General features: G+C 36.9%; 1 protein-coding gene across 2 annotated transcripts in view; it reads right to left on the bottom strand.

The window, feature by feature from the left end:
* Positions 1 to 22,920, bottom strand: part of RASAL2 (RAS protein activator like 2) — a 460,670-nt gene that overhangs the window by 4,528 nt on the left and 433,222 nt on the right. For both annotated transcript variants that reach the window (XM_006887716.1, XM_006887717.1), the window contains exons 15-17: positions 5,605 to 5,739; positions 3,422 to 3,624; positions 1,731 to 1,818 (exon numbers count right to left, since the gene is read on the bottom strand). In XM_006887716.1, the coding sequence (XP_006887778.1) occupies positions 1,731 to 1,818; positions 3,422 to 3,624; positions 5,605 to 5,739 (426 nt within the window). The remainder of the gene's footprint in view (positions 1 to 1,730; positions 1,819 to 3,421; positions 3,625 to 5,604; positions 5,740 to 22,920) is intronic.

The raw sequence follows: 22,920 nt of genomic DNA, 5'->3' as shown, positions 1-22,920 counted from the left end.
AACTTGTTTTTACATTAGTTTTCCTGAATAGATTGCCTTCTTTCCCCCAGCTGTTTACCTTAAGCCTGTGGAGTGAATGTGTCTATTATGTAGATATAGATATGACCTTGTCTCTGCTACCTTTCTACATCTACCTCCGAGACAACACCTGGCAAGGATAAAAAGGAGCAAGCAAGTTAATTACAGCAACCTTTCTTGTGATTATTGTTGTTGTTGTTGTGTACCATAAAGTCAGAACTGATTCACAGCTGACCCTCCAGCAGGTTTTCAAAGGCGGTTAATCGCACAGGATACTGCCCATCCGTCTGCCATACAGCAGCTGGTGACCTTGAACCATGTGTCTTTAGGATTGCAGCGCAGCTTCTTGACACTAGGCCACCAGAGATTGTTAGGAGGTGAAAATATAAAAAACTCTAAACTCACTGCCATCAAGTCAGAACGGAGACTCATAGCTGACCTTCCAGTGCGTTTTTCGAGGCTGTAAATTGCACGGGAGGAGACTGTTCCTCTTTCAAGCTGCTAGTGGTTTTGAAATGTCAGAGAGCAGCCACCTTTGGGTCAGCAGCACAGCATCCTATGGACACTAGCGTTCCCAACATTCTGGAGAACTATGCTGACAGTGACTCCATGAAGGAGGAGTATGAGACTCATAAAGCATTCTCCTCGTGGCTAAGCTGTCAGTCTAACTCCTAATTCCTACGAAAATGAAATTCTGCCTTACACTAACCTTACTGGGAAACTAGGGTGGAGGTAGAAGGTGCATGTTTAAGAACACACTGATGGCTGGGTGATGTGCAGAGAAGGGAACACAACATCTAGGTATAAAGGCCTTGTTCTCGTTTTCATTTCACAGTTTAGGGACACAATGTCATATTTAAGGGTGAGAAATGCAAACCTGGCTGCTTTGTCCTCAGGTCAGCTAAACCAGGCACTAGCAAAACACCATCCCTTTAGTTTTTTCGTTTCATCCTAATTCAACTATATTTCACCTTGATAAAAATAAGTAGTTAGCAGCCTCTCCTTTCTGGGTTTCCTTTTGATCAGTGAAGTGCCCGATGAGATGCTCTTAGCAGCCATTCCCCTACTGCTGTTCCAGGTATAAGCAACAGTGAGCTGCGGCCTAGGTTCTGATGTCATCAACCTGTTTTCTTCTAAGTTCTACCCAAAGAGGCTTTCTAAGCACAGCACCAATAAATTCCAAGCAGCCAAGCGAATACCAAGCAGCAATGCTGAGCCCTCTACAAAAGAACAGCAAGGAAACGTGCCCTCTACAAGTTTGTCTTTCTTTCCCCTGCAGTCCTGCTGCTGTCTGAGGCTAGAGGCTGATGGCACAGTGGACGTGATTGACAAGACCGTGAACATCACAGCCAAGCAACAGTCAGTGGAGGTCACAAGCCAGACACATGCAGTGTACTTTCCACATTACCCACTCTGAGAATGCTCTCCTTTCCATAAGGAAAGAAGTAAAGGTCATCATGCACTAGCTTGAGATTGGTCAAGCAACTGCACTATGCACGCTAACACTTTGCTGGGTTTAACAGACTTGTCACCAGTGAGAAAACAGAAAAGTAAGGACGATCACACAGAAACTCTGAATCTTCCAAAGGTAGCATCAAGAACTTCTCAGTGTCCCAGTTTCCACTACCTGCCTTGGCATTTGCAAAGAATGGGAAGCCAGGAAATGGCAGTTACTAGGAATGAGTGCCCTACAGTAATCAGAGCCGGCTCACCTGTGCATCAATGATTTTCTGCTTTGCATCAATGACTGCTTGCATCTCAGCGTGATCCTTCTTCAATTCCTCTTCCACAGCCATTAGCCTAAAATGTGGCAAAAGGAGACATTCGTATCTTAAAAGGAGAGCTAATATAGAGAAGAAGAAACTGAAAACTCACAGTTGCTCAGTGTTTTCTCTTCCACCTAATCTAACTGCATTGGCAGCCATCTTTTCTTCCTTCTTTCCTACTTCTGAAGGACATAAGCAAAGCTGACTCCTCTACTGAACTAGATCTCATATGTGTTCTTCTCTGTAATGGCAGTTTCTTCATAATCATTTCTTCCCTTAACTGTACCAGGTCACTTCCTTAGCGTATAATACATATCATCTTATAATATCAAAGCAACCAACAATTCCCCAAAGAGTACACCAGATTTACCAGGTCTAGGGTTTTTTGGTCATCCACTGTTCACATATTATCCCACTGATGTTTCAGCTCCATGACTACTGAAAATACTTGATGTAAGGTTAACAAAACCAAGTCCAATGCTGTTGAGTTGATTCTGACTCACAGCAAAAAATAAGGACAGGGTAAAACTGCCTCACGGTGCTCCCAAAGCTGTAATGTTTACGGAAGCATGCTGCCTTGTCTTTCTTGCTTGGAGTGTTAGAACAAGTGACCTTTCAGATAGCACTGAGTGATTAATCCCAGTGTCATCAAAACTCCTTAGTAAAGCTTCCCGTGACCTCTATATTACTACACAATAAGTCTTTCCTGGCCTGTTTACTTGATGAGTCCACAGAATTTGACAATATTAAGTTGAGTATTTATGGGCATGGACTCTGGAGTCTTACTGTCTGGGTGCAAGTCCCGATTCCAACACTAATTTCGTGATGTTGGCCAAGTGACTTCATAAGCCTGTGCCTGTCTCCTGGTTTATAAAATGACAACAATGGTGACCTAAGGGATTAGAATGAGGATTAAACAAATTATTTCTAAAGTGTATAAAAAATGCCTTTCCATGAACATATTTGGTAAAATTAAGGTACCCTCCCCTTAACTTCCCTTAGGAGTGCTTGGGCAGTTGAAATACTCCAGTGCTTGACTATCTATCACAATCTTTGTAGTTTGACCCCACTGTGAGGTGCTCTGGAAGAAAGGCTTGGTAATTTGCTTCTGAAAGGTCACAACTTTGAAAACGCTACAAAACACAGCTCTACCCTGACATGGTGTAGTGGCCACACCAACTTAACGGAAATGGAATTTTTTTTTCCTTTCTAATTTCCCCTTGGCATTTATGGCACACTCTTTTGGTTCTCTGGCCTTGAATATATCCAGTGAAATGCCATTCCATGTCTTCAGGTATTCTGCAAAAAATTAAGTCTCAGACACTGAATATACAGATTTCTTTTAAAATCCAGTGCTCCTCTAGAAATCTCAAGTGAGTTCCTAGAGTTTTATTTTCTCTAATGGTTGTGGATCAAGGAAAAATAGATAGAATCTGTCTTCATAGAGTGTGCAGTAAGGCCCCACATTTAGGAGGTTTTAAGAAATACAGTCAGTCATCACATAAGAATTGAGTACCACAGGGTTCCACGGGCTTGAAGAGGGATTTTGCTGCCATTCCCACTGAGATCCTTTTGCTTATATTCCCATCTCTTGGTATCCCCTACTGGCCACACCTCCCACCAGCTGACCCTCTCACCTGCTGATGATGCTTTTCATCTGGCTGTCCTTCTCTTCCTGCTGCCTGCGCAGCCGCTCCTCACTGTCCTCCAGCCGGACCTTGTACTCCAGCAGTAGCTTCTGCATCTGCTGCTCCTGCACCAGCAACCGGCGCTCATACTCCTCCAGCCGCCTGCTGGATACTCGCAGGCGCTCCTTTAGCTTAGAAATTTCCTGTTCATACTAGCACAGAGAAGAGGCATCGCAGAAAAAAAGTAAAAAAAAAAAAATAAAATTAAAAAATTGGCGTTTTATTGGTTGTAGAATGTAGCGATTTACTTTTTCACAAAAACAACTCTAAGCTGGACTGCTGTCTGAACTGCCATTCCATGCGTTACTGATGTCCTTTAAGTCATAAATGTTATGGTAGCTTTACCTTTCTCCTAACATTACAGCTTCAATCTCAACATGACATTCACAATCTACATATTTATGTGTCTCTCTCCACATTAAACTACCAGCTGCTGCCAGCCACGTCCAATCTGTGATGGTATCACATGGGAGAAGGTCATCTTCTAAAATAACTTCTAGGCACTTAAAGCCTAACAAATCACTTGAGTCAAATGCCAGTTGTCTAAAGGAATGATCTGTAACTCATCACCTGCACTGGAGGGTTTCTGGCATATCCTGGCTTATTCTTGCTCTCTCCTAGGATCAGTCCTTCAGAGAAAGTAACAATCACTACAGCATTAAGCTACTGAGTGGGGTACATGGCAGAGTGGGCTAGTGCTACTTCTTCTCTAACAGTAACATTTTGAAGTATTCTGGTTATAAGTGTTAACTAAGTAAAGAACAACCTACATGTTCTCTTAACCACCTACACCAAACCCACCACTGCTGAGTTGATTCTGACTCTGGGCAAGTCTCCATCAGGCTTCTGAGTCTGCAAGTATTTGTAGGAGGAGGATGTCCATCTTGCTCCTGCCAGACCTTTTGTTAGCAACACAGTATAGGATGCACTACAATACCAGGTCTTCGCAGATGCTCTCTAGGACCGACTTCCATTGCCATTGACCTTTCTCATCACGTAACTCATCTACATATTTGGTACTGTTTCCTGGAACATATGTGGGTGTTTTTCTCCCTAATTCAATTCATTATATGGTCCTTTCTTATACTAAAGTTGCTGTAGTCATATTTTCTAGGTAAGGTGAGAAGTATAAGCTTTCTCATGGATAGTCTACTGACATTCTTCATAACTAATAGTGATGATTAATAAGCATGGTGATTTATAAAACACAATTTATTATTACATAAAATTACCTCACTTAATGGTCAACTAGACAACTAACTTCTGCTTACCCAGCAGGTTCCCAAAATACACTTGTTAATCCAGAATGTCAGAGATGACAGGTTTTGTGACAGTTTTAAGAGGTAGATGACATCAATAAATGTAATTCAGGGTCATGCCAATTTGCAAGAAGCAGCTAGTTGTCTTGTCAATTAGATGAAATAATGCCATATGTGATGCCAGAGTTCTGGCTGGATAATCCTATTACATGTCAAATTTTCTTTAAAAAGAAAGTAAAACTCAAAATACAGACAGTTAATGTGTTTTTTAAAATTGTCTAAAGGGCTGGATTTTTAAAATCTTTAACAGGCAAAAAAAAATTCTTACTAAGATACAAACAAGATGTCTGGTCCTCTTCGGTTACAGACTAATAACTACTTCATGGTAACATTAAATATTCAGCTAAAGAGACTAAAAATAAACAGCTGGGTATCCTCAAAAGCAAAGCAAATCACTTTATAAAAAAAGAGAAAATGTTACAGTTCAACTACTTAGTATGATGGACATTTCCAGTCTATTCACCCAAAGATATCACTAACTACATGATGGTTAACATAAACCCTAAGCAAACGGGGAAAGGTTTATGCCCTTAGCTAGATAACCTCTATTAGTGGCCTATCAGAGTCTTGATGGTATGATGGTTAAAGCATTCAGTTGCTAACGAAAAGTGTTGTAGTTCAAATCCACCTGCTGCTCCATGGGAGAAAGGTGAGGCAGCCTGCTTCAGTAAAGACTGCACTCTTAGAAATCCTTTGAAGCAATTCTACTCTGTCCTATTGGTCTGGTATGAGGGGGAAGACTCCATGGTAGTGGGTCAGTGGGCTCTCATTTGTTACAATGAATATGTAAATAAACACAGATTAGGTTTCTACCTTTTCAGCATGCTTGGCTTCATCTTGATTTTGCTCAGTTTCTTCCACATCCTCTTCATATTGCCCATTGTTCAGAACCCAGGCTGCTGTTCTCTCTACTGGCGACATTGTGGCAGAATCCACAGGTGATTGAACCTGTACCAGAAATAGCTGTTAGCATCTCCCAAAACAGCTTACCCACTGATTCTGTTTCATAAAGAGAGATATTCTTGGAAGAGATAACTGTGTTCCATCAGTTTTGATGTCAACTTTCTTATGAATGCTTTCAACTCTAAGTAATTTTTATTGAAGCTGTGATTAGGAATAGGAAACAAACATCCATTCTTTTAAGAAAAAGCTATTCTGACTAAAAAATGATATGCATCACATCCAAGAATCTGTGTTTTTCTTGTTCTAAAGAAAACAAATACCTTAAAATGGTTAGTTTACCCAATTGTTCAAATATTGTTCAAACTATCCATGGAAATGAAGATGACCTAAAGCAAGTATGACTTGAAGGCTGATTGTTTAGGTGAAGTGATGTTTCTTTAACTCAGACTGTCAGGAGCTAAGGATCTGATTAATGCTAAGCAAACTTAAAAAATGTCATTCACGTACCCAAATGTAAAGTTTTCCATACCAAACACAGAGGAAAACAGAAAAAAAATGTGGTGTCACTAAATTTTAGACTGTGGACTTCTTGATGGGTTAAAGTCACTCAGTAGTCCATTATTTTTATACCAGAAAGATTCTTGATTAATTATATAAGATTAGAAAAATTGAAGGGAGATTTTTTTTGTCAAAAACATTAATATGACTAGATTGTCATTTTATAATATCAATATGCATAAAGAGCTATAGTAGTGAAGTCTGGCTTTAAGAAGTTTCTGTCATTTAATAGTTAAATTGCTTAGCTTCTTAATTATTTTCTTAATCCATGGACTAAAGATTGACCACCATCATCATCACTGTACACTATGCCCATGTTATAGGGGAGTTCTGAGGACTGACTGCATTTAAAAATTCTTTGCAAACTACAGAGCATGTTATCTGTTACAAGCACTCCCTGGGTTACAAAGGTCAGATTTATAGACAATTCCTACTCTACCTTTAACATTAGGTAAATTTACCCTCACTCTAAAATGACTGAATGAACCTCTACTCAAAACACTCTTCACTTCAATTACCTTTACTAGTTTTATTTTTAATTTTTTTTCATCCTTACTTGTTCTTAAGTTATTGGAAAGGCTTTGAGCCTTGTCTTGCACTCAAGTAAGATTAAATAAAGCACATATGCACCTGTTTTGATTGAATTATAAATTCTTAAAGACTTAGGCATTGATCTCATCTGTAATCCACGGACTGCTTGTATCATTTATGTCTTAAAAAATGGCACTACATTGAAAAACAAGGAACTCATGCAATATTATTCAAAGTGGGTGATCCTGGAGGACATTATGCTGAGTGAAATATCTCAGTCACAGAGGGACAAATACTGCATGGTGCCACTGTTATAGAATGGGTCTGATATCAGGGTGGGGGTATGACAGAAAAAACGGAATTATGTATATTGTATTGAAACAGATGAGGGAAAGAACAGATTAGAAGTGATATATGATTGACTATTATGGTTAGCACAGGAATCCAGAATTACGGTTGCATAGAGAAGTGTACTTGGGGTGGGGGTGGGGGGAAGGGATGTGGGAATTGTATATTAATGAAGGAATTTTTTTTCTTTTTCTCTCTTCGGAGGGGGAAGTGAGCTGGTGGGGAGGGGTAGGCAGGGAGAAAACTGTGGCAATGAATGAATGGAAATCCAAAACCTCTGTAATTAATTAATAAATGAATGAATGAATGAATAAATAAATAAATAAATGGCACTGAGCCTTATAATTTATATTTTGTCTGTTAATGAGTCATAACAGACTCAGCTGACCTTCCAGTGGGTTTTTAGAGGTTGTAAATCTCTCTGGAGGAGACTGCCCATCTTTTTCCCACTGGGCTACCAGGAGATTAGAACCCTAGACAGGTGCCATTCTGGGATTAGCAGTACAGCTCCCTACAGCGTATGACACCAGAGCTCCATGTATTGATATCAGGCTTCTGATATTAGTGTTCCCACTAATGCTGCTGGAAATAAACCACAAATTCCTTTTCTTTTTTTTTTTTTTACAAATTCCTTTTCTATGACTTGCCTTTCCATGAATACTACATTTCTTTCCAAATTATGATATCCTTTGGGATAATTCAAGAATTACAACTTATTTCACATGAGTTATTCTTTATCCAGACTTGAGAAACCTTCTATCTTATCAAACTATGGAATGCATAAAACATTTGCCAAAACGAAATACATTGAGGCTATCTTTCAAAGAGTATGCTTTCACAAAAAAATATAAAATACAAATTTGACTTTTATACTCAGATTATTTCTAAATATTTTGTCTCAGAATTGGTTTTGTCTCTTTGTATCCAATTCAATAAATCTCTCTATATGAAGAGAGAGAGAAAAGAAAGTTTTGTATATCAGTTAGTCTTTTTATAACTAGAGTGGATTTCTATTTTGAGGACCAATATTCTATAACCTCATAATTGAAGAGAATTTTCTCTTCCATGCAAAGCTGACTACCTTAAGAACTTAAAAGATTATTTTGGACTAGGGCCCAGTTAAACTTTCAATAGATGTTTTTTAAAAGGAGATATTATGATGACTTGAGAAAAAACACAAACCAGATGCAGAGACAAAAAGGTTATCAGAGATGGATGGGAAAGACTTTAAAAACCTAACACTTATAGAAGAACATGAGGGGATCTTTTAAAGATTTGAAGGAAAATCTGGATTAGTTGATTTATATACACTTTATTGATATGTATTAATTTAAAAACTGACTTATGCCTGCTGAGAGAAAGACAGAAACATGGATGAATATACATAAACCCATGAGTTAATATGAGTGAGAAATTCTTTTGTAAAGCCATTTTCCCCATTATAATATCTTAAGCTTTAGTACCCTCACTCAATAATCACTCTAACTTTATCTTTGCTGATGTTTCTAATACTTTATTAATTTGTGATGAGCTCTGGTGGCCTAGTGAGAAAGGAAATGCACTACTAACCCAAAGGCGTATGATTCAAATCTACGAGCTGCTTGCAGGAGAAAGATGGGCAATCTCCTCTTGAATGATTAACATCTCTGATAACGCATTGAAGGTTTCTGACTTGACAACACACAAGAAGTCATTTGTATATTTTTTGGATTGTTTTTACATTTTTTTAAATGGATATATTATTCTCTCTTTAATACAACTTTTTTAAACTTGGCTTGTGTTAACCAATAACACAAGTAAAAGAATATGTTTGCTGTTATATATTTATTTTCTTATTTTTTTCAGGCCAAGAAAGACAGTTTATTGAGAAGAAACTGCTGGGCTGACTCTAAAGTAGAGACCAGCAGCTACTTAACGTTAAGAGTGGAGTTACATATTGTCTTACAAGGAAATCGGGGAGTTAGGATGTTTACAACTTCTTGCTACAAGATAAAGGAGTAGGTTGGTACATGGTTATTCATGGTAAGGGAGGTGAAATAGTTTTGCAGCTCTAAAAGAGATAAACAGAGTTGCAAATACTGCTTTGATCATAACTGTGGCTATTCTAGGGACAGGGAAGGAGAGCAGCTCTGCAGTCCTAACAATTCAGCCTTTTGTTATATGATTTGGGTCGTTGAAGTTTTCTTTTGTAACTACTCCCTGTTGAATGGGTGCAACCATCTAAAGGAGGGAAAGGCTGTTGATTTTAGGCAGCAGAGTTGGAAGATATGACGATGGTGGGTAATAACTCTTATAGGTCAGTTAGCAGACAATGTAATCCTTTTCCCTACCTCAAATGTTACCTGCCTACTTTCAATTAACAGCACAAAAGCAGTAAGCAATATTTGCTCCTCTTATTGTAATCACACCCTTTCCTTGTCAAATAATAACACTCAATGTTCTACTTAAAAAGTATACTTCATCTGTGGCAACTCAGCTTACCGCTGCTTTCAAACCAATCAGACTAAAGTTTCCTTATGTGCCTTCCTCAGACCTCTTAAAAGAATTTTTTAAATCCTAATGTTTGGTCCTTGCCTCATGCGATTTCTTTCTAGTTTTCTACAGGAACAGATGAGAGCCGTTGTCAACCACACAGTCCATGAACTCCTTGTATTATCAACTGGTTAACCATTACCCACCATCATCAGATCTGCTGTTATGTATTTAGATATATCATACATACAGATATACTTGTATGTTATGTATTAATAATCACTGCAGTCAAGGAGAGTCTGACTTAGAGTGACTTTACAGGGCAGGGTAGAATTGCTGCTCTGTAGGGTTTTTAAGGCTTTAAATCTTTTCTGAAGAGACTGTCTTATCTTCTCCTACAGAGTGGCTGGCTGATGGATTTAAATCACTGTGCCATCAGCTAGTGGTTGGATACTTAATTCACCACATAATCAAAGCTCTTTTATGTATCTGTATTACCTATTTTCTAATACTGATTAAAATAGGTCCAAGATTATTTAAATAAACACCTGTATCTACACATAAAAATATCTGAGCACTCATTTAGGAACATTATTCTGTATTGTTGTTATGTGTCATCAACTCAGAATTGACTCAAGGCTGACCATCCAGCAGATTTTCAGAGGCTGTAAATCACATAAGAGGAGGCTGCTCATCTTTCTCCCTCTCAGAAGATGGTGGATTCAAACTGTATGCCTTTGGCCTAGTAGCGCAATTCTTTACCCACTAGGTCACCAGAGGGCCCTCCAATAATCTATATAAAATAGTACCTTTAAAATAAGTTAATAATATCCACATCAAAAGTTATTAGAAATAAAATATGTAAAGTACTGCTTTAAAAGCCTATTATAAAAAAGTGCAGATACCTTTACATGTTATTTGAATACATACACAAATCATACACATCTTTTGGCACTTAAAAACACTTGGAAGGCAAAATAATGTGGTTTTGCATTTTTTAAAAAAACCTTAATTAAAAATAAATTAACAGAAAGTCAATATTTAAGGGAAACATGTCTAAGTTTTATAATCTTATCACTTTAGTGAAAAGAGTGTGGGAAAGGTACTTTATTATGAAAACAGAATTTTTCTACTCAATAGTAATTTGAGATTACATTGCTACTTAAATTAATAACAACTTTACTGTCTAGAACACATTACTTCAAGGAAGCTAATTTAATAGGTCTCTCAGATAGTTAACAAGATATTGCTTGAATAAACTTTATTTCTCTGTGGTTTGTTAAGAAAAACTACTGAGTGCCCAAAAACAAACTGCAAACAAATGGTATTCTTAGGAACACAGGGAGTCTGGTCTGGAAAAGTATGTCAAATATCATTGCTAAGAGTAATCTGAGCTTCAAATATTAAGTAGCTATAAAAAAGCAAGTTAATTCATTCTACCAGTGATGGTGGGAGTTACTCTGGTACTTTCAGGACTAAAAGTAATAATAATAATGATGATGATAATAGTAGTAGTAATAATAATAATAATAATAATAAATAAATTAAGAGGGATTGAGAATATAATGTGAAGGGGGTATTCCAGATCTTTCCTATCTTATTGGTTGAATCTTACTTTCAACACTATCTAAGATTTCAGGGCTAAAATTCTACCTGGTGTAGAAGGTGGTCAATAGCTGTTGACAAAATAATCCAGGTCAATGGAATCTATTCCTTATGTTAATGATAAAGCCTTAATTATAAGCAAACAAAATCTCCAACACCCTCTTGCTCCAAAGACCTTGAAACTCATTTGACACAATGTCAGAACTGACTCATGGCTCATCTTCCACCAGGTTTCTGGGGATTGTACATCATACAGGAAGAGATTTATCTACTCTTCTCCCATGCAGCTAATGGTGGATTTGAACTATCCGCTTTTAGGTTAGCAGTGCAAAATCTGAAAATAGTTATTGTGCCAGACTGAGAGAAAACAAGTGTTTCTGTTTCAAAACTAATTTTTAAAGTAATATGTTATTCCTATCAAAAAACTATATTGTTTCAAATGCCTATCTCTCTATCTACATATGGGAGGAGTGCTCTGTAGAATGCTGCACTGCTAACTCCAAAGTGGAACCTCTCTGGCAGTTCAAATCCACAACTTGGCTCCAAGGGAGAAAATGGGCAATCTCTTCCTGTGTGATTTACAGTTTCCCAAACACGTGTTGGAAGGGCAGCTATGAGTCTGTTCCAACTGAAAAACATAGAGTTGTATTTTGTTGTTGTTGTTTTTTTTCCCCCCAAAGTATGCATCCTATTAAAAAACAAGGAACTCATGCAATATTATTCAAAATGGTTGACTCTGGAGAACATTATGCTGAGTGAAATATCCCAGTCACAAAAGGACAAATATTACATGATGCCACTGTTGTAGAATGCGACTAACCTCGGGGTTGGGGAGAGACTGAGTAAGATGGGTTCAATAATGTATACTGCACTGAAACAGAGGAGGGAGAAAACTGTTTAAAAGAGATATGTGACTAGGTATTTCTGACATCACAGGAGTCTAGAGCAAGGGCTACATGGTGGAGGGGACCTGGGGGAGGGTTTGTAAAACAATGAAAGAATCCTTTCTTTTACTTTTCCATAATTTTTGACTCATGTACTTATAACTTGTTAGTCAAATTTGTGTCTTCTAGGTTGCAACACCCCCATGACACATCTTCAAGGATATGAACATGTACGGCCAAGCACAATCAATAAGAGTGCATCTAAATTCCAAAATCAATCTCCATAATAGTCTATGTGTTTCCTACTGCCAAAGGGGCCCTTTAGAGTAGTGAGTGAAGATCTTCACCCTGAAACCCACAGCGTCCCTTTTCAGCAGGAAGTAGCTAAGAGAATACGCCATCCCCTTTTCCTTATGAATCAGGGTGAAGTCTCTCTCAGGGAGGAGTGATAGGGAATGGCAAAGGACACACCGACAAAGGAGATTAATCAGAACTGACTTTGACAAGCACTGTGGCAATTGGACAATTAAAACAGACATTCGGATGGCGGGGAAGAAGAACAAACTGGGGAGGAGGGTGGAGAGAATGGTGCGGCAATGAAGGAGTGAAAGCCCATAATCCCTGTGAATGTTCATTGAAACTAATAAAATTTAATAATAATAATAAAAAAAGGAAAACAAAACAAAACAAAAAAACCCAAAGTATGCATCCTGATCTTAGTTCCCAGTTAGACTGCCAATTCTTGAGTGATAGCAGTACATTGTCTTGTACAACATATGCACAAGTCTTATTCACTTAATAATGATCTGGCATTTCTTTAGGACTGATTACTAAGGTTTAAATCACTAAATCACTTCCAAGAAGTATGCTCTTTGTTTTTAATTCCTTGAAATTGCATCTCAAAGGCTTTTCATCAAGTATTTTTCCTCTTCCTTAAAAAAGAACAAAAATTACTTTTATAATTAGCAAAAATTATTTCTGGTTTATGGCCATGATAACTGAGGAAATAAGTTAGCTACTGATTCTGATCTCATCTTGTTTAGCCATAGCAATTGGAAGCTGGAGTGGCATCCACTTCCGAGATAGCTTGCCTCTGGAAACTCTATGAACTTAGAGAAATGATGAAAGTTATACAAGTGTTAGGTTTTTCATTCATAGGGTTGCTCTGAGTCTCCTATGACTCAAAAGCACTTAATAGCAAAAACAATAGAGCACTTAATAGCAAAAACAATAGGATGAGAGTCTATGGAAGATGTAAAAGACAAAAAGAAAAGGAATAAGAAGTTTCTAAGATGCACATCAAAAAGCTTCTCCAACAGGGTAAAAAGGAAAGCCATACATTGGAAAAACATATTTGGTGATGACATATCTGATAAGGGACTTACATCTAAAATTTATAGAATATTGCAAGACCTCAACAACAAAAAAAATGCAAACTACCCAATCACAAAAGGGGCACAGGATATGAATAGACACTTCACCAAAAAAGATATTCAGATGGCAAACAAACACTTGAAGAAATGTTCAAAATCCCTAGCTCTTAGAGAGATGCAAATTAAAACAACTATGAGACATCATCTCAAACCAGTAACAATAGCAAAGGTCAACAGAGTGGTAGACAACAAATGCTGGTGAAGTTGTAGAGACACTGGAACCTTTATTTACTTCTGGGAGTGTAAAATGGTACAACCACTATGGAAGGTGGTTTGATGCCTTGTCAAAATGTTGGAAACAGAAATATCATGTGACCTAGCAATTCCACTACTGGGAATACAAATATATATATATATATATGCACACCCATGTTTATTGCTGCATTATTTACAATAGCAAAGAGATGGAAGCAACGCAAGTGCCCATCTATAAATAAATGGATAGAAAAACTATGGTATATTCATAAAATGGAATACTTCACAGCACTGAAAAACAATGAACTTGTAAGACATTACCCAACATGGGTGACCCTGGAAGACATTATGCTGGGTCACAAAAGGACAAATACTGCATTGTACCACTGCTATAAAGCAGGTCTGATATGAGGGGTTAGGATAAGAATAACTGCACTGGAACAGATCAAGGAAATAACTGCTTAAAAGGAATATATGATTAGGCATTATATGTACAACAACAGCCCAGAATATGAGGTACATTGCAAAGAGGACTGCGGGAAAGTAATTACTTAACAATGAATGAGTATTTAAAAAAACAAAAAAGTCAACTGGGGGAGGCAGAAGGAAAGGAGAGGGTAAAATGTGTAACAATGAATAAATAAAAATCTTAACTTTTCTATAAACTTTTGTTAAAATCACAATAAAAATGAAAAATTGTATTAAAAAGAATGGTTATATAAAACTATTTTTATAACTTAAGTCTTAAAAATTTAACATGTATATTTAAAAAGAAAGTACTTTGCTATACTAAAAGAAAAAATAAAAGTTCCTAATAATTTGGGTAACAGTCCAGAATGAGTACATTGCAAAGAGGACTGGGGGAAGGGAGGTAATTGTGCAACAATGAATGAATATTTTTTTTTAAAAAAAAGAGTGAACTGGGAGGGGGGAAGGAAGGGAGAGGGGGAAATGTGCAACAATGAATAAATGAAAATCTAACTTTTCTGTAAACTTCATTAAAATCACTATTAAAATAAAACATTTTACAAAAAAAATAATTTGAGATAAAGTTGTATAGAGTTTTCTTGGAAAAGTAAGAGACTGCTTTAAGGCAAAAGTGAGTTTCACAACAGTTTCACTGATACTACAATTAGTCATAGCTCTGCTATGCTGAGGACAATTGAGAACAAGACAAGGCTCTGTTCCTTGCTAGTATTTACTAGATATAAACAAGACTTGTTGGTTTCAGCTTTTTCAGAGTTTGAATAACCAGGTTCTCATACATGAGTAAGACTCCAAAGAAAAGGCTGAATAAGTAAACAAGTTAACCCTGAGAGTAGGTAAAAAGGTCGGTGAGAAGAGGGTTCAATAAATCTAAATATGAGACCAGAAATGGCATATCCAAGGGCTTTTCAAATTATCTTCTTAAAAGACTTGTTCACACTTGAATTCCTCAGGTTAGAGTATATGCTAAATATGAACAATTCACATGTTGTAAATAACTAAAGCCTGTTATGTGTCCAGAGAACAGTGATACACAAAAACAAAATGCAGAAGGAAATGAGAACCAAGAAAGCCAATTAGAGGGTGAGAAGAGAAAAAAAACCCAAAAAAACCCCCAAAATAGCTTTCTGGACTTAACAATTCTCTGTCTGTAAAATGTTTTAGTAGGACTATTATTTTCTATTATGTTTCTATTTTCTGAGAAGGCTGAAGCTAGTTACTCTGGCAACAATGGCCCTGCTTTGTGCTTAACTCCAAGTGGAATCTGCATGGGACAAAGCTACAGATAATTTCAGACGCCTACAAAACAATTTCCACAAAGAAATAATCATCTAGTTTTGAGGAGAAAAGAATTCCCTGATGCAATTTGCAATTAAAATATGTAAAGGAATTTGTCCCCCAAAATGTGCTGATTATACAGAACACCAGATCATGCACGGGGTGAGATGAGAAAAGCAAGCAAGTAACAGAAAGGCAGAGAGAGAGCTGAAGTTAGGAAAAAAATGAACCATCTGGGTGTAAAAAAATGGATAATGGGTAATGGAGAAAAACTAGAAAATTGAGCAAGCAAATATAGTGATTTTTATTTAATTGATAAGAAGAGTGGCAGTACAGGTAAATGCAAAACCAACATGAAAATTTAAACCTGGAGGATATTTTACCATGGCTGTGCCCCTCTTTATGACATTATAATGCACTCATTCCCTAATTAAAATTAATGATTTGGTCCCCAAAATTAATTTTTGGAGGTATGATGAAAAACTTTTCAAAATAAGATGATGATTTTACAATATGGTGAATGTAACTAATGCCACTAAACTGTACACTTAAAAACTGTTAAAATGACAAATTTCTGCTTATGTATTAGTTATATGTTAGTTAGACAATAAAATTTTTAAAAATGCAATTTCAAATCAGTTGTTTTGAGACTGTGTGCATTTCACCCCTTCATTTATCCATTCATCTAGGCTTTGATTCACCACAGAAGCAAAGATTTTTTTTTTTTTAGAAGCATAGATTGTGTGCTTCTGTGACAGGTGTTATTATTTTTTTTAAGGAACAATATTATACATGGCAAATGGTTTCATATATACACATAGGATAATGGTACGATCATTCTGAGTCAGGCATGTGGGAACTGAAGACTGTATAACGTAGGAGGAATGGGTAAGCAAAAATAGAGCAAGGGAATTTGAATTTCGTTTTTCACTCAGGGATGGTGCTCATAAAGCTAACTTTTCAAAAGTAGGTGGAGGGCCCTCTCCTGAACGCTCACTCTAATTATTCTACTTCCTACTGCGTCCTTAGTGACCTTTTATACCTCCAAGACCCCCAGAAGAGGTGGGATTCTCCACAGTATTCCATCTCTAAAATTGTTTAACTTTCCAATAATTTATAATAAAGTGTGAATACTTGATAGCTTTTTAATACACAATAAAATGAAAACAGTAAGTAGAATTGTTGAAATTTTGGGTAATGCAAAAAAGTAAAAGGAGTAAGACTGAAGAAAAACTTCTTTTCTCAGGAAAGAATGACCAGTAAGACTCTGTTCTCAGGGCTTATAGGAGTTATGTTTTTATCCTTCGTCCGTATTTGCTCCTAAAATTTGTGAACGATACAGAACTCCAGAACTTTCATAGGGGTAAGTTTGAAAAAAGCAAGCAAGAGACAGAAAGGAGGAAAATGAAATACTAATAAGTTAGGACAAATGAACCATCTGGGCAGAAAAAAAGCCAGAGTAAGAAAATTAGAAAATTGAGCAAGCAAATAAAAGTTTATGTAAATGTGTTTGTGCAAACACGAGCTATCAAAGAAGGGGCAATAGAATAACAAACTATTCTATTCTATTCAGTGCTGAGCTGTCAAATTGCAAATATACTAAAAAGGTACATTAGGGTTTTATGGTGTGCTCTTCTGCCAAACTATTTTACTGTATGGAACAAATGTCATGAGATTCTTTTAATCAGAAAACTTCCTAGTACTTTTATAAAGTATAGCTAGGTTAGGTTTCAAAAAAATTCAATCCAAAATTTTAAAATAATTTAAGATTGCTCTTTTGTCTTTGGGGAAAAAAACAAAATAGAACCAAAGAAGGTATTCACCATGTTGTTAACCTGTAAGTGCATGCCCAGAAGGTTTGTGAGGTGTTTTCTATTTAACTATTTACTCATTACTACCCAGCATAAAAATTTCACACATAGGAATAGGTCAAAGTGTATGGATTTGATACTGCTGAAATTTCCCTTTATCACCAAGGGTAGAAACCAGGTGACTGTGTACTTCTTTTCTCTGAGATGGTATTTGCATTTCACAACACATCAGGATACTATCTGATTTTAACTAGAAAGATAAAAGGGCTAACAAAAAAAAAGTCTAAACCAGGCAGCCTCATTTGGTAAATAGTAATGCTTTAATCTAGATAAGTTAAAATGATTGGCAATTTTAAACTCAATTCTGAGAATTCTTTAGGCAATCTGGAAATAGGATCTACTTTTGCCCAAAGTGTATAGAATACTGTAAAATTTTTAATTATTTAGAGTGCTCAGCTATACTTACTAATTTAATTTTTCAGTTTACTGAAACTTCTCTGTGAATTTTTACATTTAATCCTTATTACGAAATTCTTCTAAATTACATTACTAAAGACTTCTGCTACAGCAAGGGCTGGATCATATAGTGAATGACTCTTTGACAGCTGAAAAATCCGTAGTTCTTCAGGGTTAGTCTTTGACAAGTTACAAATTATTTTCTTGAGCCATATTGATACTTACCTTAATATTGATACTTAGGTAAATATTGAAACTACTATTAAATAAGTATCAATTTGCATTGACCACAGGACACAAGTGGAAAATTCTTTTAATAATAGAGTATTTGCCACAAAAGCCAAATATAAGAGGAAAAACATAAACCATTCAAAGTCTAGGATGTTAAGGCTAACTAGAAATATGAAGAGTTAAGAAGGACAAGGACAATACAGTCCCTGTCTTCAGAATGTTTTCCAATTACACTGTCTACACTTCTGTTAGCAGCAGCCACTTTTCCTTGGGTTAGAAATATTAACAGAGAACTTTGTGGATTTAGTAGAATTCCTTCCCATGTTCAATGAACTCATTTCCAAGTCCCACTGAACTAATTAGCTGCTTAACTCTTCAATGTCCTGTCAAAGAACTTATAGCCACTTTTCATTTTAGAAATTATATCCTCTGGAAAGTCTGTTCAGTTCACTGAATTACAGAATGTTAATGTTTGATTTTTCAGAAGTTAGTAGTCAATAAATATTCACTCTATGGCACAGAATGGAGAATGTGACCGGAGATGCTTCATCATTGCCTCTTAAAAGACAATGCTGTTTTCATTAGGCATTGCAGAGCTAGTTCTCATTCACAGTTAATCTAAAACACTGCCTAGTGCTCAGCCATTCTCAAAATCATTGAGAATCACAATCAGCCATGTCCCGAGTCCACTGTTGCAGCCACCATATCCCTTCATCTTATCTCAGATCTTGAGCAGTGATACATACCCATTAGTTTTATTGTGTATCCTAGAATCTAGGAACTTGGGGTTTAAGGGTAGAACACATGCTAATGGTCTTTCTGACCTTGTTGTATGTGATAATCCATTGTTCCCCCATTAGCAAGCTGCAGAGATTTCTTACAGTTGATACTCAAACCTTAACATTCTAGTCAGACAGAATGAAGTAACACAGAATTTGAACTCAGTATTCACTTGTCTTGTAAGGGTGAAATAATTTCAAATTTAAAGACAAATAAAAGAAACGTTTTCTCCTTCATACCTAATGCATCATGAAGATACTGCTGTCCCACCAATTTGAGGTATTCCTCAATGGATTTGGTGGCAATTGTATTCTCTCTGAAGATCAAGACATCATGCTCTCCACACCGATCCACCTCAGACATCACCAAATCAGTCAAAAAATCCTGTTAAAATAATGTTCAAGCAAGCAGAAAGCAACAGAATAAATATGTATTAGAAGAGATTGAGGAAATGAGAGAGCCTGAAAACACTGGTTTAAAATGAAAACTACCAAATTTATTTGAGTGAAGAAAAAGGTAGTCAGGTTAGAATTTTAGGCACGTCTCCATTCTTAAATTTAAAAGTAGTTCAAAGATTTCCCATTGTACCTTTGATGTCTCTCTGTTCTCTGACTTATGCCTATTCTATAGCTTCAATCTCACACGACTTTCTCTATACTCTGCTCCTCCTGGTCCATTTTAGGTTGTTGAATACACCAAGTCTGCTAGCCCTTTCTAACACAATGTTCTCTATTCACCACAAAGACTCCTGCATATGCTGGTCTTAGTTCTGCTGCACTCCCGCCCTCGTTCCTGCCCCCATAGTTATTAAGTTAATTCCTAAGATCCTTAAGATTGTAGTTCATAAATCATTTCCTCTGGAGCCTTCCCTGATCAACAACACCCAATGTCCCCGAGCTCCACACTAACTGTGTCATGTCTTTTCTTCTCAGTACTTTTTCCTGTAATCACATTTATTTCTATAATTACTTTATTAATGTCTGTTTTTCTAAAAAATTTTAAGCCCATAAGACCAAGGACAGTGTCAATTTTTGTTTATGACCAGTGTCTGACTGCTTCTGGCACATATTAAGTGTTCAATATATATTACAAATTGGTTCATTATATCAACATGGAATTTCTTGACCTCATCACTCAGAACTCATTTTTGAGGCTACCTGTCTAGCTAGTTATGTTCCCCTCATCCAAGCAGCCACTCATTCAGGGGAAAGGGAAGTCTAAGACATAAAGCTCTGAATAAATGGCTGCTTCATTCCCCAGCAGTCTTAAAATATTTGATGTATAACTTTAATGTTTGTTAGATTTTATTTGAAGTGGGTTATCACATATTTTTAAATATTGTATGAAATAAAATATTTCTCATCAAATTAATTCCAAGTCCTCTATTAGGTTTCAGCGGCTGTAAATCTTTATGGGAAAAGACTGCTCATCATTCTTTTGTGAAGCAGCTGGTGGAGTGGAACCACCGATTCTTTGATTAGTAGCACTAATTAATGCACTAAGCCACCAGATTTCTTTAAATATATATTTACTGGATACTCAAGCACTTAGGATGAAAAATAGAAGGCATATACCAAATTACTTGAACTTTAATCATTTTACGAATCAGTGGACTCTACAACTGGGGCAGCCCAACAGTATAGAGTTGGAGAAGTAAGAATCACTATTTCAACTCTTCTGCTCAGGGGTAGAAGAACATTTTTGATGGTGATCATAATTCATGATATTCATAATATCATGACTGTGTTAGTGGTTTCAATGGGTGCACAGTAATCTATCAAAAGTCACTGAATTGTACACTTTACAAGAGCATGTTGTTAGGTGCTGTCGAGTTGAGTATAACTCTCAGTGATCCTATAAACAGCAGATCTGAACCCTGTTCTATCCTGTACCATCTTCACATTTCCTGACACACTAGACCCCGCTGAGGCAGTCACTGTATCAATCCACTTGGTTGAGGGTCTTTCTCTCCTTCACTGACCCTTCACCCCTCCAAGCATTGTGTCTCTCTCCAAGGAATAGCCTCTCCTAGCAACATGTCCAAAGTATGTGAGATGAAGCCTCATCATCCTTGCTTTCAAAGAGCACTCTGGCTGGATCCTCTCCAAGACATATTATTTGTTCTTTTGGCCGTCCATGGATGTTCGGTGCTCTTCTCCAGTACCACAACTCAAAGGCATTAGTTCTTCTGTCATCTGTATTCGTTATCCAGCTCTCAGATGCATAGCAAGGGATTGGAAAGACTATAGCCTGAATCAGATGCACCTCAGTCCTCAAACTGACATCATTACTCCTCAATAATTTGGAGGGGTCCCTAATTGTAGACTTTCCCAGTGCAATATGTCTCCTGATATCTTGACTGCTGGTATCAAGGGTGTTAACTGTGGATCCAAGTCAGATGAAGTTGTTAATAGTTTCAATCTCTTCACCATCCACCATGATGTTGCCTCTTAGTCCAGTGGTAAGAATCTTTGTTTTGTTCCTTAAAAGGGCATAGCTTAGTATATGTAAATTGTACACTGTGATTAACAAAACTAAACAAACCAAACCAGCTGGTATTAAGATGTTTCAGATTCCTGGTAATCCCAGGGGCTGTAGAGTCAGACTACAGGCATAGGGTTTTCATGCTGGAGACTTCTCAGATGACGACTGCCATGGCTTTCCTTAGAGAATCCAGAGTGGATTCAAGTCACCAACCTTTAGGTTAGTAGCTGTTTGGTTAACCATTTACACTACCCAGAGATAAAGTGGTTAAAAGGAAAAGTCCTTTATACCTCCTGAATATTGAGCAACTAAAGAGCAATGATATCTTACTCTAAGCCATTAATGTTTTTAACACCAGAATGCTTAAACTTACCATCATTAATTTCAACCACAAAGAGTATAATCAACAAGAAGGCAGGCCAAGTTAAGTAAGAGTTTAAATAATGAACATATTGATATATTCAGATTTTAATAAAAATACTAATAGCATTTCATTTTATTGTTTGTTTGGTTCTAAATAAGTGCTTGGAAGGGTGGAGGGACAATGCAAGAGAGGAAGACCCTGGATGAGATGGATTGACTCAGGGGACTGAGGTAATGGGGTAGGTGTGTCAGAGACAATAGTGAAGTTGGCTCAAGAGAGAGGAGGGTTCAGAGCTATTGTGCACAGGGTTGCTATGAGTTGCAACATTTTAACTTCTATCGGTCTGAAATAAAATTTAAATATAAATGATGAAGACGCTGCTTAGTCAAGTAAATGTGCCTGTGGTGGTAATTAATCATATCTCAAGTTGATCAAAGACCTGATTATTCATTTGCTGTTCTGCTACAAATTTCTCCTCTTTCTGTCTTCTTGAAATTTTATTTCCATTCAGAATATGAGATAAAGTTGTCTTCAAATATCTATATATTTTGTAATGTTTTTACATATTTACAGTTTAAATATATTTTTAACCTCACGGCAGCTCTTGCTCACCATTCTCTGAATCACATTGTTCTGTGACTGGGAGATCTAAAAACAAAACATAAAATACCCCAAAACAAAAACAAACAACAAGCCCATTGCCATGGAGTGATTCCAACTCATAATGATCTAAAAGGGCAAAGCAGAACCGCTCCATAGGCTGTCCAGGGCTGTCAATCTTTTACAGAAGCAGATTGCTACATTTTTCTCCCACAGAGTGGCAAACAGATTTGATTACTAAACCTCTGGTGAACCAGTCAAGCTAACTGTACCACCAGGGCTCCTTTTGGAAGATTTAGTTACAGGCTAATTCTTAGTATAGTAATAGTTAAGTTATGGTGAACTATTATAGCTGTTGGTTGGTAAGAAACTGCTGTTGCTGTGTGTACTGTCAAGCTGGAGACAATCCATAGCTGACCCACTGGCAGGTTTTCAGCAGAAGTCAATAAATAGCATGGGAGGAGATTGCCCATCCTTCTCCCTCACAGTAGCTCGTGGATTCAAATCACGTGCCTTTGGGACTGCAGCACAGCTTCTTGCCACTAGGCTACCATAGTGCCCTATTATCATTGTTGTTGTTAAGTGCTGTCGAATCGTAGATGACTCATAGCGACCCTATGAACGAAAGACCTGAACACTATAACTTTCACTGTTTCTCCAAGTTCATAGGATTTACAGAGGCAAGATATTTATTATTATCATTACTATTA

Source organism: Elephantulus edwardii, unplaced genomic scaffold (assembly GCF_000299155.1).
Source record: "Elephantulus edwardii isolate Elephantulus edwardi_28Jun2011 unplaced genomic scaffold, EleEdw1.0 scaffold00061, whole genome shotgun sequence".
Lineage (NCBI taxonomy): Eukaryota > Metazoa > Chordata > Mammalia > Macroscelidea > Macroscelididae > Elephantulus > Elephantulus edwardii.
The sequence above is the reverse complement of the archived record's forward strand: the minus strand, read 5'-3'. Positions and strand labels throughout refer to the sequence as shown.